At 56.0% G+C, this 18701-nt stretch overlaps 1 protein-coding gene and 1 pseudogene across 1 annotated transcript; one reads left to right on the forward strand and one right to left on the reverse strand.

Moving 5' to 3' along the window:
• Nucleotides 1-1616: 1616 nt before the first annotated feature.
• On the reverse strand, nt 1617-12540 carry SMPD4 (sphingomyelin phosphodiesterase 4). Its single transcript, XM_031656486.1, is given in 17 exon segments — nt 1617-2014; nt 2166-2287; nt 3217-3271; nt 3273-3346; nt 3595-3828; nt 4175-4401; nt 4981-5144; nt 5743-5744; nt 5899-6015; nt 6474-6502; nt 6505-6544; nt 7087-7230; nt 7832; nt 7886-7965; nt 10254; nt 10293-10352; nt 10354-12540. Coding segments are annotated over 17 exon segments (1833 nt in total). The 5' UTR covers nt 10554-12540; the 3' UTR covers nt 1617-1731.
• Nucleotides 12541-13825: 1285 nt separating this feature from the next.
• Nucleotides 13826-18241, forward strand: LOC101016223 (annotated as a pseudogene).
• Nucleotides 18242-18701: the final 460 nt, after the last annotated feature.

Genomic DNA, 18701 nt, shown 5'->3' on the forward strand with positions numbered 1-18701 from the left:
TGGGATTATAGGTGTGAGCCACACGCCCAGCCAACTTTTTGAATCTTTTGTAGGGATGGGGTCTTGCTATATTGCCCAGGCTGGGCTTAAACTTCTTGGCTCAAGTGATCCTCCCTGCCTTGGTTTCCCAAAGTTCTGGGATTACAGGCCAATCTACTCAATGTTGATATTAAGTAGAAGGCAAAATTCACATGGCTCAGGCCCAGCAGGCTCAGGCTGGGTGTGGTGCCATCTACCTGTAATCCCAGCTACTCAGGAGGCTGAGGCAGAAGAATCGCTTGAACCCAGGAGCCGGAGGTTGCAGTGAGCCAAGATCATGCCACAGGACTCCAGCCTGAGCGACAGAGACTCTGTCTCAAAAAAAAAAAAAAAAAAGAAAAAAAAAAAAAGATTCAAGCAGGCCCTCAACCTTTCTGTCACAGGCACTTCAGTGTTAACATGCACCTTGGTTTTGCTGCTGCCATGTCTACTGTGCTCCTGGGCAAGGAAAGCAAAGGAAACCAGAGGGCCAGGCCCATGGACACTGGGGTGAGGGGCCAACCTGGGTGAGGGTGCCCAGCAGCTGTTTCTGCAGCCCCTGCGTGTTCAGGGACCCTGTGTGGGTGAACCGCCTGGATACTGAGCCTAGGCGGTGGAAAACTCAAAAACAAGGGCAGGTTTATTCAGATCCCTGGTGGAGTTACAAACTTGGTTTGGTTTTTGGTCACAGGCCCTAAAATGCCATTATTCTGAGTTTACATAAAAATACAAAGCACTGGCCGGGCACAGTGGCTCACACTTTGGGAAGCTGAGGTGGGTGGCTCACATGAGGTCAGGAGTTTGAGACCAGCCTGACCAACATGGTGAAACCCCATCTGTACCAAAAATACAAAAATTAGCCAGGCATGGTGGCACATGCCTGTAATCCCAGCTACTCGGGAGGCTGAGGCAGGAGAATTGCTTGAACCTGGGAGGAGGAGCTTGCAGTGAGCCGAGATCGCGCCACTGCACTCCAGCCTGGGTGACAGAGCGAGACTCCGTCTCAAAAAACAAAACAAAACAAAAACCAAAATACAAATTACAACATTTAAATTTGAAAATCATTAAAAAGAACCCCACATCAAAAACAAAGGCTTGGTTTGAAAATCACCACTGAGGCCGGGTGCGGTGGCTCATGCCTGTAATCCCAGCACTTTGGGAGGCTGAAGCAGGCGGATCACGAGGTTAGGAGATCGAGACCATTCTGGCTAACATGGGGAAAACCCATCTCTACTAAAAATATAAAAAATTAGTCGGGCATGGTGGCACGAGCCTGTAGTCCCAGTTACTTAGGAGGCTGAGGCAGGAGAATCGCTTGAACCTGGGAGGTGGAGGTTGCAGTGAGCCGAGATGGTGCCGCTGCACTCCAGCCTGGGTGACAGAGCAAGACTCCGTCTCAAAAAAAAATAGAAAAAATCACCACTGAGATGCTGTTCTCCCTGGTGTGTCGTCTGTGGGGTGAATGAAGGTGTAAGAGATCCCATGGTGGCTTCTGTCAGTCAGTCTGTAGTTGTCATTATTTTGAATACTTAAGTACATCATCAAACGGTTGCTGTGTCTTTGAGCACTTGATTTTATTGAAGCTACCTTCCCTCCCTTCTCAGTCCCGTTTCCCCCAGATGCCTCCACGACTGCAGGAATCCCCCTGCTCCCAACCAGGAGCCCAAAGATAACCGTGTTCCCACCTGGAGTGGCCTCCCACGTCCAATGCCATCAGGGCTGGTGCAGCTTCCCCAGCTTGGTCAGCAGCGTCCTGGCTGAGGAGTAGAGGACATAGCCCAGAGTAAACAGCAGTGCACAGGTGAGGGGCCCGACGCAAAACAGAGAAGCCACGAAGAAAGCCAGCAGCAGCCAGGGCAGTGTCAGGTAGCTGCCCAGAAAGCACAGGCTGAGCCTGGGGCCGCTGGTCAGCGTGGGCTCTGTGAGGCGGTAGTGACAGAAGCTGCCAAGGGAGTCATCTCAGGAACACAGAGCCGCCATCTGGTCTGCAAACTGAAGCGCAGACAGTGGCACGGGGGTATGGGGTGGTGGCACCACAGGCCTCAGGTGCACCCCACCCCCATAGGCCACCCTGGGACTGCACCCCAGGCAGGAGCACCCAGAACCCTCTCTGAAGAGGCCAGGCCGGCCCTCCTGCCCACTCACTCTGTTTGATGGCAGATGACAGCCGGAAGGGTGCTCGAACCAAGCTGGTAATCTCATAGCCCCAGAGGGGCAGCAGCTCCGGGTCCCCCCAATACTCAATTTCAAACCTCTGCAGCCTGTTGATCTAGAAACCCAGGTCGTAGGGTTGGGTCAGAAAACATGGCCCTGACCAGGCGCGGTGGCTCACGCCTATAATCCCAGCACTTTAGGAGGCCCAGACAGGTGAATCACGAGGTCTAGAGTTAGAGACCAGCCTGACGAATATGATGAAACCCTGTCTCTGTTAAAAATACAAAAATTGGCCAGGTGCCGTGGCTCACACCTGTAATCTCAGCACTTTGTGAGGCCGAGGAAGGTGGATCACGAGGTCAGGAGATGGGAGACCATCCCGGCTAACACGGTGAAAACGCCAGTCTCTACTAAGTGTGGGCCATAAAAATTTTGGGCTGGCGCTGTGGGTTTCCGTTTGATCCCAGCACTGGGAGGCCGACGGGCGGGATCACGAGGTCAGGGAGATCGAGACCAGCCTGGCTAACACGGTGAAACCCTGTCTCTACTAAAAAAATACAAAACCAGTCGGGCTTGGTGCATGGGCCTGCAGTCCCAGCCACCAGGAGGCTGGAGGCAGGAGAATGGTGGGGAACCTGGGAGGCGGAGCTTGCAGTGAGCCTGAGATCCTGCCACTGCACTCCAGCCTGGGCCATGGAGCCAGACTCCACCAAAGCACTTTAGCCTGGCGACGAGCTTTGTGACTCCGCCTCAAAAAAAAGCACAGGCACAGTGGCACATGGCCTCATAATCCCAGCCACCACCAAGAGGCCGAGGGGAAAATCGCTGAACCGGAGGCGGAGAGGCCGCAGTGAGCTGAGATCTTGCCACTGCACTCCAGCCTGGGCGACAGAGGGAGACTTTGTTTCAAAAAAAAGAAAGAAAAGAAAACATGGCCCCTGCACACAATTCAGAAGAGCCAAGCCATCTCTGCTCACAGCAGAGGAGGGAGCTGGGGACAGGTCAGGGCCCAGCCCATACAACTCTGGGACTTGGGCCTCTCACCTGGTACTGGCCCAGGGACGTAGGGATAAGTCCATCCTCACCTGCAATGCAGTCGGAGCTGCTGCTTTCCATTCTCATCCTGGATGGTGTCCAAGGCAAGTGTGAACTGCGTGAGCTGCGCTTCACTGAGCTGCCAGAGAGAGAGAAGCGCCTCTGTCCTCAGTGTCAAGGTGAAGGAAGGGACCAGTCTTCACCCCACCAGCTTCTGACGGTGGCGACGAGGGCACCCAGACTCGGGGTGTGGGCCTGCCTCCCACAACACTGGGTTCATCTGCATGGGGCCTGGGACAGGTGCGTGGCAGACCACAGGCTAAGGGGGAGTGGACCCTTCGGGGAAGGGGACCCTAATGGCCGTGGGGTAGGCCCCATTGCTCATACCTGGAATATCTGGCACAGATACTCCAGGGCCTCCTCCAGGCACTCGTCTGTCTTCCGGATGCTGTCCTGCCCCATCTCGTCCAGGTCATTGGCTGAAGAGGAGCCGTTGGTGTCCGTGGGGCCAAAGCCCGGCCACAATAGGAAGGAGCAGCCGGCTGGACTCTCCACACACGGGTCTGAGATGGACTTGGCCATGTGCTTGGCCTGCGTGATGAGCTGAGTGAGGTGCAGGACCTGCAAGGGAGGCAAGAGCAGGTCACTGGCAGGAGAGGCCTGTGCTGCCACCAAGGCAGGCTGACTGGGGGCCCTAAGATGTATGCACAGCCAGATCACTGAGTGACGGGAGGAGCAGCTTCTGCTGGAGGACTTTTAAAGACTAAAGGATGATCTTCTAAATGCGAAATTTCCCAACACTGCCTTCGTTATCAGAAACAAATCAGACTTTACTGAAACGGGAAGGAGAAGTGCGTCAACTCTACGCCCAACCTCCCTCCTTCCAGCCAGGACACAGCACTTTCCTGCCTCTGCTGAGCCCCGTGGCTCCAGAGGCCCTGTGGATGGGCACCACCAACCCACTCACCAGGGTGTGGGCCTCAGGCCTGAACATCAGGGTGTACTTGCAGTCCTGGCCCTCCAGGCTGTAGACGTGGCTCTTCACCTTGAAGGAGGTATCAGTGACCACTGGTGGCCACGATGACAGGAAGCCGCTGGTGAATGTGCAGGCTGTGAAGAGTCGGTGCTGGCAGTGGGGGATGACGAGCTCCGGCTCCAGGAACAGCTGCTCAAACTGGAAGGCAGGAGACAAACCTAGCGCCCACTTCCGGAGGCACAGAGTACCTGGTTACTGCCCACAGGTTTTCAGGATGCCTCCGAGATATCTGGGGAGCCATGACCCAGGGGTGTCCTCCTGAGGCCCTGCCTGGCAGTGTCTCCCATTTAGTAGGTGGCTGACATGGGGAGGGCAAATGAGGGAGCTGGTGCTCACAGAGCCCCCAGCAGTATCTACAGGAGGGCAAACACCGGGAGGAGTGACAGAAGCCAATGTCCAACCCAGCCAAGACAAACGCACGCCAGAGACCAAGACAGCCTCCCAAGGCTGCTGCCACGAGTTGCCAGGGAGAAATTGTGGTGCCATGGGGCCGCAGCTTGGTCTGTGCAGCCCCCTCTGTGGGTATACCTGCTGTCCTCCACCCAGTGCCTGGTGCCTGCCAGCCGGTCCCAGCCTTAACTGCGCAGATGTGTCCCAGGAGTCTCCACAGCAACCTTTGCCAAGGCCCACTCTGGACACGTGGGTCCCTCTTGAAGAGGTGTCGCCCACCAGCTAAGGGCCTGGCTCTGGTCTGGCTGGGTCGGGGTCTGCCAGGCTGGCCTGGGCCGAGGACTTACCGTTCTGGATCATCTTGGCTAGGTTGGGCTGGGCAAACACTTTGGCCATTCAGAACACCATGAGCACGTGCTTGGGGCTGACCAGGTCTGTGTGGAGCATGTGGTTCAGGAAGCCCACGAACAACTTGGTGTACATCAGCAGGTTCTCCTGGACAAAGGGCACCCTGGGGACCGAGGTGGCAGGTTGGGGCCAGCCTTCCCACTGGAGCTGGAGGTGGGGGCTGCGCCCGTCCATGCCCCTAATACCCCTGCTTGTTCCCAGGCTTTCAGACTCTCCCTGGCCAAGGTGACAAAGTGTCATGGATGACAGCTCAGAGGACTGTTGGCAGGCAGGGAGGGCAGGACACAGGCAGGTGAGACCCAGGCCCTCTGAGGATGCTGAATCCTTAGCAGGGCTGAGGCCCCTTTCCAAGAGGACTGAAGCCACCATGGCAGAGGCTGGCCCAGAGCCTGAGGGGGCTGAGGGAGGATCCCCCAGAGGGTCCAAAGGGGAAGGCCTTGGGCAAGGAAGGGAGAGGTCAGTGGCTATGCCAGGTGCCACGGACGCCTGGGAGGTCTGCTGTGAGGATGAAGCAGGAGATGAGGGGAAGGCAGCCACTGGTTTGCTCTGTGCTGGTAAGGAAGGGTCAAGGCACAGTTTGCAGGTCACTATGAAAATCTGTCTGGGCCAGAAGGGAAAAGGGACAGGTCATCCACTGCTTCCATGAGAAACCCATTCTAGGACCTGGCAAAGTTGAGCCTAGGAAGGGCTGGTCTGTGCGCCACTCAGCAGGGGCTGAGAGAGGAGCCCAGGAGGCCGCCAGAGCCAGGGCCAGGCTGACCCCAGCATAGGCCGCTGTCCTGGCCTCCACCCACTGGAGCAACATCTGCCCAGGGGAGCCAGTGGCATGGCTGTGAGGAGAGGGGGCCAGGGCTTACCATTTCTCAGGCACACCAGGGCTGGGAGTCGCTGCTGGGAGCCTGCTTGTCAGCCGCACATCGCCACGGCTGCAGGTAGCTCAGCCACACCTCCAGGACCTGTCGGGGAGGTGTGTGCTGAAGGCCCAGTGGCTGGGGCCAAATCTTCCCGTGGTCTGGAGGCCAGGTCCCCAGGCGGCAGCTACACTGACTTTTCCCACATCCCCCAGAGGGCGCAGGAGAGACACGCACAGCCCTGTGAGGTTTGGCGCTCTCACTGTCGCTTCAGAAGCCAGGGTCGTGGGTGGGCTTTTCCCAGCCCACAGGACCCAGTGCTCCCTGGTTGTGTAAGAGTAGAAACCCGTTTGACACCAGACAGATGGCACGGGGCAGGGCTTTGCTGTACCTGAGGGTTGGCTTTGGAAACTGAAACAGAAAGAACAATGTGACCTCCAAGGCCCCTCTTCTCCAAGGTCTCTGTGACAACATTTGTTCTCCTCCTTCATCCACCCCAGGGGACCTCCCTCACTGGGGCACACAGAGGACTCAAGCCCGCATGAGATGGAGCTGACACTCCTAGCTCCGAACAATGGGACCAGGGGCCAGTGGCCAAAGCAATGCTGCAGAACAGGTAGAGTTTCTGCTGGACGAACCTCGGGACAGCGGCCTGCAGGGGAGGGGAGGGTCACCACTGCTTGCACAGTAAGGTGGCCCTGCCTGGGGCTCCCATTAGCAAGGGTTGGCTCTGCCAGGGGAGAGCACTGGGCACCTCTGAGAGGTAAGAGCTTGTTTCAGCCCCATTTTTCAGAGGAAGAAACCAAGGTTAGGGAACATCCCAAGGACACACCCAGCATGCAGGCGACCAAGCCATTGCATCCCCTGCACACACCTTACCTCAGCCCCACACAAAACAGCCCACTCTGCCAGCCCCAGTGGGCCTGGGAGTCAGGACCACCCCAGCCCTTGTCCTGACAGGGGTGGGGAGGAGCAAGTGATGGCAGCGTGATGGGGCCTCTTTGGCCAGTCTGGAGAGAGAGGCTCTGGAAGCCAGAGACCAGCCAGCAGCCCCACCAGGCTAGCTGAGAAGGCACCTGTGTCAACCTCCAGAGGCCTCACAGTGAGCAGGGAAGGATTCCCCTCACCCTGCCCCCCATGCCCTGGGGAGAGGTCGCTGTGGGCAACACCAGAGTGGGGGAAAGAGGACGAGACACTGAACGCCTCCAGGGGGCTGCTGGTATGGGAGTGGCCAAAAGGTGAGGTCTGCTCTGGCTTCAGGCTGTTGGCAAAGGTGTGCAGGTGCTTCAGTGGCAGGCGCACCACCATTATGTGCTCCTTGGTGGGCATGAACGATTCCTCGGTGGAGGAGGAGGGGTCAGGGCCTGGGAAGGGCTGCAGCACGTGGCCTCCAGGTCTGACCACATCCTGTCCTGGGGCAGTTGATCTGCCTCCACACAGGAGGCACAAGCCAGGCAAAGAGTGGGGCCACCACTGTGCCTGGCACCCAGCGGATGTGCCTTGCACTGCTTGGTCTGAACTGCGGCCAGCTTGTGGTAGGGAAGTGCTTGGCCCAGCGCCCACACAGCCCACCTGAAGAGGACTCGCTGAGACAGACACATCTGCTTCTGCATCGCTGCATACCCCCAGTGGGTGGCACAGGGCCATGGCCCGCCACGTTGTGCCCTTGGCCATTGCTGCCTATCTTGATCCTCAGGGCAGGAGGAGGCGGGTGTCACCCCCAAGCTCTGGGTCCAGGGTCTCCCAGGTAAGATGGCTGAGGCCAGGAATTCGAGATTAGCCTGGGCAACATAGGGAGGCCCTGTCTCTACAAAACTTAAAAAGTTAGCTGGACATGGTGGTGTGTGCCTGTAGTTCTAATTACTCAAGAGGCTAGGGTGGGAGGATCACTTGAGCCCAGGAGTTCTTGGCACAGTGAGCTAGGATCGTGCCACTGCACTCTAGCCTGGGTGACAGAGTAGTACCTTCGCTTTCCTCCCCAATTCCTTCCAACTGCTCCTCATTCTGGACACAGCCAGGTAAGGGCTCAGCCCAGGACAATCCCTGGATATCAATTCCTCTGTTGCCCACAGACTTGTGGTCAGGAAAACCCCAAGACAAGAGCACAGTCAAGCTAACAGGCCAAGCTTTTGATTTACAATGTACAAGCAGGATCCTGGAGACCTACACCCGTGAGGAAAGCCTTTTTGCTGGCCGTGGGCTCTCTCTGGTTGCTCAGCATTGGGAGGGCAGGTGGGAGCATCAAGAGTGGATGAGGACAGGGGAACAGGGGCACTGAGTCCGAGTGGACATGCTCACCTCTCCATGCTTACCCCCAGCCCTTTGGGCCTCAACCCATCTGTGATGCTGAGGCTGCTGCAGGGCCCGGCCTCTGGGTATATCCTGGGATGCTGCAGACCCCGCATGGACCACTGCTCACATCATTGCCCACTCAAGTCTCCCCATCAGGAAAATGTCCCCACAGGTCCAGGTGACACACCCCACAGATCAGTGATTGAGGCTGAGAATGGAGCTATAGGGTGGGAGGTATTTTCTTCTTCTTTTTTTTTTTTTTTTTTTTTTTGAGACAGAGTCTCACTGTGTCACCCAGGCTGGAGTGCAACAGCATGATGTCGGTTCACTGCAACCTCTGCCTCCTGGGCTCAAGGGATCCTCCCACTTCAGCCTCCCGAGTAGCTGAGACCACAGGCACACACCACCACACCCAGCTAATTTTTCTTTTCTTTTCTTTTTTTGTAGAGGCAGGGGTCTCGCCATGTTTCCCAGGCTGGTCTCAAACTCCTGAGCTCAAGCAGTCTGCATGCCTTGGCCTCCCAAAGTTCTGGGATTACAGGTTTGAGCCACTGTGTCCGGCTACTTTCTTCTATCTAGCTGTATCTTTAAGTCTTTGGGCAATGAATTTGCATTGCTTTGGAAGGAAGGAGAAAACCAGTCCCTATACTACCTGACTAGAAGGGCACCAGCGGGTGGGAAGTCAGACCAGCGTCCTTCTCCTCCAGTCTCACCCCGGCCCTCCCTCCCATCCTGGCCTGGGATCCTGAGCCATGACATGCTCCCTCAACTCACGGGAGGGGACAGCATCCACATGGGAACTGGGAACCTGCCTTCCCTGCGGGTGCACTTACCCAGCCTCACCTGGTCCTTCCAGAGGGTCTGGAGGGGCTGGTGTCGGGCCCTGTCCCTGGCAGTCACATGAAAGCCTCAGGCTATTTTCCCACAGGTTTGCGGAGCCACAGATTTCCCTCAGCTCTGCACCCCTCCTGGGCCACAGTCCCACGTGGAGTCCCTGGCCACAGTCGTACCTGCTTGCTTCTTAAAGATGTGTCCCCAAAGCCCCACATTTCCCACTGGGCCCAGCCTCACAACACCTCAGCTCACCCCTCCAGGACCTCCCTGGTCACCCCTACTGCCATGGGGGTTACTAGATGCTTCCTGGACACTGCCCTCCCTCCCTGACCCAAGTCTTCTCCAGTGGCTTCCGCAGAACAGGGATGCCACCACATGCTGTGGTTGCCACTCATCCCACCGGCACTCAGGCCCCCCATGTTTATCCATCCTGTGCTCAAATTCCCATTCAATCACGTGTGCTCCTTCGCAGGGTGAACGGGGAAGGCCCCTGGCTGTGGGCACAGCTCATCCCCCGGGTTCTCACAGACTCGCTAACTCTGTCATCTCCGAAATCCCCCATGGGCCTGAACTCTGCTTCACTGACCTCAAATCCATCCATACACTTGTCATTTGTGCCTAGGCAGACCACGACCTCTATGAGGTCGCTACCTATTCTCATCCCCCTCTGGAGGTGTCTACGAGTGGCCGAGGCTCCCTAGGTGAAGGCGGGGCCCAGGCCGGGCCGTCAAGGACTGACAGCCTCTGTGGGCTATAGGGCCAAGCTCCAGGTCCTCGCCAACCCCCTGCCTCACACACAGAGTCTCACAGAACCTCCAGCGTGGGTGACAGTTCTGAACAGGGCAGCACCCACATTACTGTAAGTCCCAGGCCTCTGTGTCTTCAGCTCCTTCCTGAGCACCAGGCCCTGCAGAGTGGGGGTGAACTGGGCCACTGCAGAGGCCTCACGACTCCAGCTCTTCAAACCAGGGCCAAGCAAGGAGTCTCAACACCAGAGACCTTGGGACTCCTCCACTGGTGGGGAGCTGGCCAGTCCGGGCCACGTGCCTTGTTCTGCCACACAGCCACACCCCACCCCCACAAACCAGGCCAGTCTGCAAAGCCAAGGGCCAGGCCAGGCTGGAGGCTGATCTCTGCCTCCCGCAACACAGGGGCTTCGCTCTGCCTGAAAGTAGCTTCTGTCACCCGCGGCTGGGCCCAGCCAGCCCCTTGCTTTGCCAGGCACGGACACGCACTCTGGGCAGGGGAAGGGAATCAAGGAGCACAGCATGTACTTGGTAGGTGTGGAGGGCCTGGAGGCTGGGCTGCAGGGGGCTGTGGTGGGCGCTGGAGACAGAGTCGGTAGTGCAGAACCTCCACCTGAGACGGTGAACAGAGAGAAGCCGGAAGAGGCAGAAGAGGAAAGCATGAGAGGACAGGGTGGGGAAGGGGAAACATGGGACCGGACATAGGAGGGGGAAGTGGAGAAAGAAAGCAATGAGAACGAGCCCAGAAGTGAGGAGAAAAACGACAACAAAAGCGTGGTCAGTGACCATCCAAACAATTGCAGTCCCAGCAGCCGCGGCCAGCGCAGCACCCTCCTCGGCAGCCAGGCCAGGGCTGTGGCGGCACTCTCCTCAGCCTTGGAGGCTGGGGGTGGATAGACCCTCCAGCTCACCGGGGTGGCCTCTCAGTGTCGCTGAGGCCTAAAGGCCTCACTAGCTCATTGGAAGGGCCCAACTCACCGCCCTTCCAGATAGGACCCGCTCTCCCCAGTGACTCTGAGGCCACACTGTGTGTGCCATGTGCACGCCACAGCCCTTCAAGTGCTCAGGGTCTTCTCTGGGACATGCTGTCAGCCACCAAGGCCTCAAGATCCCAAGGCCCAGAAAAGAAACTGTCAAAGCATGTTCCAGGAGAGGGACTCTGCCCAGAGAAGACACATATGTAATTGACTGGATTTCCCTGGGTTGTTTTGAGAAATTTATCAAATTTGCATATGACATGATCAATTCCTATGTGTCTAAAACCCAAGCAATGTCCCCTCCCTGAGTGGATCTCTCTGAGAGCTGAGGATGACGACAGGTCCCCAAGGGTAGCACAGACAGGAGCACAGGCTCAGGCCCCCAGGTCCTGCCCTCCGCACCCCCAAGTCTGGAGATCAGCCGAGGTGGTGTGTGCATCAGCTCTGACTCTAGGAGGCAGCCTCTCCTAATGCACCAGGAACTCCCACCCTCCAGATATGGAGGGCTCCCAAGGGCAGGAGCCCCCGAGGACCTGGCCACAGCCACACAGACTCAGAGGCAGCAGGAAACAAGCTAAGCTGGCCCCCAGCCAGGACCCTCCAATCTACCGCCCTGCAGCGCTGCAGCGTCCGAAGCACCCCTTCAGCCCAGCACAGCCAGAGCTGGCCTGGCGCATATCCTGCCTCATGAGCGCCATGCCTCCTGCCCAAGCAGCACGGCCACTGGGCTCCACACAGGAGAGATCAGGACACACCTGCTAGATGCCACAGCACACAGAGCAGAGCGGGAAGGAGCAGGGCAGGAAGGTGTCGCCTTCACAGCCTTCCTCTATGCCAGACCTGGGGCTCAGGCAGGAATCAGACACAGTTCTCCAGTGTGTCTCTGTCCTCGCTTAAAGGAACACAGTGGCCTGTGGGGCCGTCGGCCATCTTTACGGCCCACAGGGCCACCAGGGAGCAAGCACGCACCTTGGATTCAACTAGTGAGTGCAGGGCAACCCCGGGAGCCTCACTTCCTGCATCTGGAAATAAGGGCTAGCAGGGACGGGCAGGGATTTCTGTATGGCAGGTGCAGCATAGGCCTGGGCAAGCGGCAAGGGGCCTTGGGGGACACAGACCTCCACAGCTGCCTTTCTCTGACTCCTACCCACTCAGTTTTCTCACATTTTGTTTTTTGCCTCAACTGGAAGAGGCAAAGAGTGGAGCATCTCTGGGTACTTGGTCCTGCCACTGCAAGTCATTCTGAGCAGGGCCCACCCGCCCCAAGGTCTGGCCAAGAGGAAGTGAACATTGGGAAGAAGGGAAAGGCACCTCCTGCCCTCTGCAGGGACAACCCCCTGCCAGTTCCCTTGGCCCGTGAGGACACAGAATCCTCACAGGCAACAGCCCAGAAGAGCCTTCCTGCCTGGCCCTTGAAAGTAGGTGTATTTCCACTTACTCAGTAGGCAGAACCAGCAGACAAGAAGGTGACACAGTGCAGCGGCCCCTGCCCCTGCCAGGTCAAGCAACATGCAAGAGCGCTGAGCAAGCGCCCTAGAGCCCCAGGGAGAAGCGGGGCCCTGGGAACAAACCAGGCCCCCAGGCACACGCAGCAAGTCTGCTCTGGAAGCAGGAAGGGCACTGCAGGCTCTGTGACTCAGGAGGCCCAAGATGGGGTCCCCAGCTTTTCCTCGTTCTCCTTCCAGGTGATGCCGAGGGTGAGGATTTGGGGGAACCTATGCTCTGAGAGATCCTTCACATGGCAAAGCATGGGGCCACAGAACAGGCTGCAGAGACTGTGGCAGAGGCAGACCCACAGCTCTTCCCCAGAACCAAAGAAAAAGTGACAGGAGGCTCTTCTGTAGTTTAACTCCATCACCCACAGGTCCTTCATTCTGGAGAAAGCCCTCAAGAATTTTGTCAGCAACAAAGCCAAAGTCTCCCAAGCACACTGATGCACAGACGCCATGGGCACCAGACTACAGGTTGTGTGCCTAGGGCACACTGCCCAGAGAGGGAGTGGGGAGAGGCGAGGCGGAGGGGGAGGAAGCAGGCCAGGCTGCATGTAGGAGGGCGCCAGGCCCCCACACACCATGAGTACAGCTGCTTGCTCATGCTCTGGAGGAGGTGGGGGAGTGGGGGATGGACAGGAGGCTAACTATGATGCCACTATGCTGGGCATGGGTCTGCCCCAGGCCATCACTTCATGGGAAAACACAAAGGCACTGCTGATGGTGAAGGAGACACCACCATTGTTTAATTGTTCAGTGTCTTTTTTTATTAAAAGAGATGGGGGGGCTGGGCACGGTGGCTCACACCTGTAATCCCAGCACTTTGGGAGGCTGAGGCAGGTGCATCATGAAGTCAGAAGTTCAAGACCAGCCTGGCCAAGATGGAGAAGCCCAACTCTACTAAAAATACAAAAATTAGCCAGGCACGGTGGCAGGTGCCTGTAATCCTAGCTACTCGGGAGGCTGAGGCAGCAGAATCGCTTGAACCTGGGGGATAGAGGTTGCAGTGAGCCGAGATCACATCATTGCACTCCAGCCTGGGCGACAGAACGAGACTCTGTTTAAAAAAAGAGAGAGAGAGACAGGGTCTCACTACGTTGGCGAGGCTGGTCTCAAACTCCTGGCCTCAAGCAATCTTTCCCACCTCGGCCTCCCACAGTGCTAGGATTATAGGAGTGAGTTCCCACACCTCGTCCGGTTCAGATTCAGTTTTGCAAGATTCTGGAGATTGGATGCACAACAACGTGAATGTATTTAACACTACTGACTGTACACTTGGCAATGGTTAAGACAGTACATTTTATGTTATGTATATTTTACAATTAAAATTTTTTTCTTAATTAAAAAAACAAGCAGCATTAATGCTTTGGTCCAGGAAACAGCAGAACCTTCCAGTTCTGTCCTATAAGCCTGTGTCATGGTCTCCTGTCCTCTTCATGGCCAGCACATCCCACTGTCCACACAGCCAAGAGCTGTCTGGGTATCATGGTCCCCTCTGTGAACGGGGCAATGGTTCCTACCATTCTAGCACCTGAGGCTGCTGTGAAATGGTTTGGAGGCTTCAAAAAGCACGGCACCCCACATACTAGGAGTTATGTCTGAGGTCGGAGACAGAATCCTGTCTTATCTACATACCAGGCGTCAACAGCGAGGCTGTGGCTACCAGATCAGTCCTAGGATCCAGTATCAGAAGCAGCACCTGCCAGATCTCTCCAAGGTGTGCTCAGAAGACACAGCCAGGACTCAGGGAGCGAGCCAGCCCACACCATTGTGAGAGGCTGGAGCCTCCTGGGAAAACAAAAGATTCTGTCACCTACTATTTGGATCCCCTGAATCAACAGAAGGCCTGTGGAGGCTGCACAAACCCCTCACCATTCCATGTCACAAAAGTGCTACTGGGGCAGTGCTGAATATCCACATGATGGTAATCATAGGAAACATCTCCAACACCACGAGAGGGGGACACCGAGAGACTCTGCAATGATCATATCACCATAAGCAAAATGAAACAACTCCGACGGATGGGGGGTCCTGGGATGAAAAACACCATCCATGGCATGTAAGTTAGGTGGGTAGGCAGATTTATTTTCATGTTTTCTAAATGTCATTGCAGAAAAATACCAACAATTTAGAATCAGCCCCAGGCTGAGGGGCCACCTCTGGGACTCTGCCCCACATGGTGGAAGGTGGCTGAATAGTTTCTTTTGAAACAGAAGCTGAGACCAGCTCAGCTCTCACCTGGAGCAGAGTTTCTGACCTCCAGGCCTCCTGGGAGGCAGGGTCTGCACTCACAGACGTCTGATGAGAGACGTGTGGCTTCAGGAGGCTAGTGTGTGGAGGCTGTAGGAAGCAAAGGACATGGCTGGTGTCCTGAGGGAGATATGGAAACAGGCCCAAGTTAGGGGCTCACTGGCCAAGCCAGGGGCAGTCTGGACATCAAAATCAATGACAGCAGGGACGTATCACAACTTGTTCAATTGCACAATGTGCAAACTTCACCGCCGCCCCCGATCCACACGGATATACCTGAATAAACAAACAGCAAAGAGAAAAGTCTTCCCTACCACAGAATGACCACTGACCCAGTAATCAATACAGGAAGAATGAAGTTAGAGAACCACCACTTGGCAACTGCCCTATTAATAGGTTATTTGGTCAAGAATTAAGTGAGGCCAGGCATGGGACCTGCATGAGGCCAGGTGTGAGACGCCTGAAATCTCAGCACTTTGGGAAACCAAGACAGAAGGATCTCTTGAGGCCAGGCATTTGAGACCAGCCTGGGCAACACAGTGACGCCCCCATCTCTACAAAAACATTAAAACATGAAATAGCTGGGCATGGTGGGGTGTGCCTATGGTCCTAGCTACTTAGAAGGCTGAGGTTGGAGAATGGCTCCCTCCTTGGGCCTAGGAGTTGAGGCTACAGTGACCTATGATGGCGGCACCATCTGCACTCCAGCCTGGGGTGACAGAGCGAGACTCTGTTTCTAAAAACATAAGATGTCCAGCCTGGGCAGCATGGCAAAGTCCTGTCTCTACAAAAAAAAAAAAAAAAAAGTATTCAGGTGTGGTGGTGCACCCCTATAGTCCCAGATACTTGGGGGGCTGAGGCAGAAGGGTCACTTGAGCCTAGGAGATTGAGGCTGTCATGAGCCTAAATCATGCCACTGCACTTCAGTCTTGAGTGAGAGAACAAGATCGTGTCCTTTTTTTTTTTTTTTTTTTTTTTTTTGAGACGGAGTCTTACTCTGTCGCCCAGGCTGCCAGGCTGGAGTGCAGTGGCGCGATCTCGGCTCACTGCAAGCTCGGCTCGCTGCAAGCTCCGCCTCCCGGGTTCATGCCATTCTCCTGCCTCAGCTTCCCGAGTAGCTGGGACTACAGGCGCCCGCCACCACGCACGGCTATTTTTTTTTTTTTAAATATTTTTAGTAGAGACGGGGTTTCACCTTGTAAGCCAGGATGGTCTCAATCTCCTGACCCCGTGATCCGTCTGCCTCAGCCTCCCAAAGTGCTGGGATTACAGGCATGAGCCACGGCGCCCGGCCCCAACAAAACTTTATTTGCAAAAACGAGTGGAGCACCACATCTGGCTCATGGGTGGTAGTTGGTTGTCCCTTTCTCTTGATGGAACAGAAAACAATGTGGGAAAATGAGGGCACTGATGACTTTAAGTCAAAAGTGATACAGAAGAACTTTGAACTAAAAAAAAGTTTTAAGAATATCTTACTTTGATGATATTTTATCTGTGTGTACTTATAAAAGTGACATCTGATTAAAAAACAAAACAAGGGGACTGCCATCAGCAACAGCCCCAAAGCCCCGTGGGCTCCTTGCTGGGTTGTGAGTTCAGCAGCCCCAGCAGGGTGCATCAGTCAAGCACAGCTAGGACTCCCCACAACATGCGTGTCCCAGGCTGGCATTGAGACACAGCAGTGATGTTGCTGCGGGGGGCTGCCGATGGCACTGGTGCTGGTGCTGGGGTGGCTGCTATGGGTGAGGGGGTGTCAAGGAGGACCACAGTAGTGTGCATGATGTGAGCCAGAGCTCCCAGGTGGTCGCCTTTGAACGGGCCAATGTCCAAGACCTGTATATGATTGTGCTCTGCATCCTTGAGGCCAGCCTGGCCAGGACTGGTTCTACCTGTCCCACAAGGTCACCAGCATGGTCCCTGAGAGCGCCCTGCTCATCATCCTGGGCCTGGTGCCGGGCAGCCCATCTGGGTGGCCAAACACATAGCATCCTTCATGCTGATGTCCCCCATCATGCTAGACACCAGCTACTTCATCCCCAACAGGGTCTTCTTTGGAAACCTGGGCACCATCCTGCTGTACAAGGTCATCAGCACCATGTGGAATACAGCCACCACCATCCTGTCCCTCTATGGCATCTCCCTTAGTAGGCTCATGGGCAACCTGCAGATAGGGCTGCTGGACTGCCTCCTGTTCAGCAGCCTGATCACCACTGTTGACCCGGCAGCTGTCCTGGTTGCATTTGAGGAGGTTCATGTCAATGAGGTCATGTTCACCATCATCTTCAGGGAGTAGCTACTGAATGACTCTGTCATTGTGTTTCTGTACAATATGTTTCAATCTTTTGTGACACTGGGTGGTGACAACGTGACCAGCATGGACTCTATGGAAGGTGTAGTCTGTGGTGAGCCTGGGGGGCACGCTGATGGGGGTGGTCTTTGCCTTTCCGCTGTCACTGGTGACCCACCTCACCAAGCACGTGCACATCATTGAGCCTGGTTTCATGTTCGTCATCTCCTACCTGTCCATCCTGATGTCTGAGAAGCTGTTGCTGGAGACCATCCTGGCCATCATCTTCTGTGGCATCTGCTGCCATGAGTATGTGAAGGCCAACATCTAGGAGCAGTTGGCCACCACCATGTGCTACACCATTAAGATGCTGGCCAGTGGCACCAATCCCATCTTCATGTCCCTGGGCATCTTAGCCATGCACCTGCTCATCTGGATGTGGAACAGGGCCTTTCTCCTCCTGCACTGCCCTTCACCTTCATGTGCCGACGCCATCAGTGTCATCCAGTCCTGGCTCCTGGACTGCTATTGGACGGTGCGGCTGGAGATCATAGACCAGGTGGTCATGTCCTGTGGAGGCCTGCATGGGGCCATGGCCTTCATCCTGGTCATGCTTCTGAATGGAAACAAGGTCAAGGAAAATAACCTGTTTGTCGGCACCACCGTCATCATCTTCAGGGTCATCTTCTGGGGTCTGACCATCAAGCCCCTGGTGCAGTGGCTGAAGGGTGAAGAGGAGTGAACATCGGGAGCCCACGCTCCATGAGAAGCTGCACTGCCACGCCTTCGACCACATCCTCTTGGCCATCAAGGACATATCCAGGCATATCAGGCACAATTATCTCAGAGAGATGTGGTCCCACTTTGACAAGAATTTCCTCAGCGGAGTCCTCATGAGAAGGCTGGCCCAGAAGTCTCCAGATGGGATCCTCAATGTCTTCCACAAGCTGAACCTGAAGGATGCCATCAGCTAAGTGACCAAGGGAGAGTGCCTGAGGTCCCTGGCCTTCATCAGCTCCCCAAGTGCTAATAATGTGGTAAACGTGGACTTCACACCACGATCGTCCACTATGGTGGCCTCTGTCTCCTACCTCCTGAGGGAGAACATCAGCGCCGTCTGTCTGGACATTCAGTCCCTGGGGCAGCATGGCAGAGCATTTGGTACAGGGAGCACACGGTCATGCACCACACGCTGCAGCAGTACCTGTGCAAGCCGGGGAAGGAGGTCATGCATCGCTACAGCCACACCAACTGAGGACAAGAAGCAGGACTGGGATATCTTCCACAGGTCCATGAGGAAGTGCTTGGAATCCTTCAAGTAGACCAAGCTCGGGATCACCCAGAACAAGGAGGCAGCCAAGCTGTACAAGCCAAAACACGACCAGAAGTGGGGAACTCCCAAAGCTCTGCGCCCGCTCCAGTAGAGCCGCACTAATGCCAACCCAGGCCAGGGCCCGGGCCTCAGCGGCCATCCTGTGCTGCTGAACAAAATGAATTTGCAAAAGTGATACCCTAGACAAGGCTCCAGGCCCCTCCCAGCCCAGCGCTTCCCCCCAGGGACTGTGGGGTGCGTCCGCAGTGCTAGGACTCTGGGCGTGACCCTAGAGTGGATGCAGGCCCAGCAAGTAGCCCAGGCTTAAGTGCTATTTTCAGGTCCTTAGCAGTTTGTTGAACTGCTGGGTCGGCCGGGCACGGTGGCTCAAGCCTGTAATCCCAGCACTTTGGGAGGCCGAGACGGGTGGATCACGAGGTGAAACCCTCGTTTCACTAACAGCCAGTCTGGGGTCATAGATGGAGTGGGCGCTCTGCAGTCCCAGTTGGTTGGGAGGTTGGCAGGAGAATGGCGTGAAACTCGGAAGGAAGCAGTGAGATCGGTTACCGCACCAGGCCGGGCGACAGAGACCCTCCCCAAAAAAAGAACTGCTGTCACCTC

This window comes from Papio anubis, chromosome 16 (assembly GCF_008728515.1).
Source record: "Papio anubis isolate 15944 chromosome 16, Panubis1.0, whole genome shotgun sequence".
Lineage (NCBI taxonomy): Eukaryota > Metazoa > Chordata > Mammalia > Primates > Cercopithecidae > Papio > Papio anubis.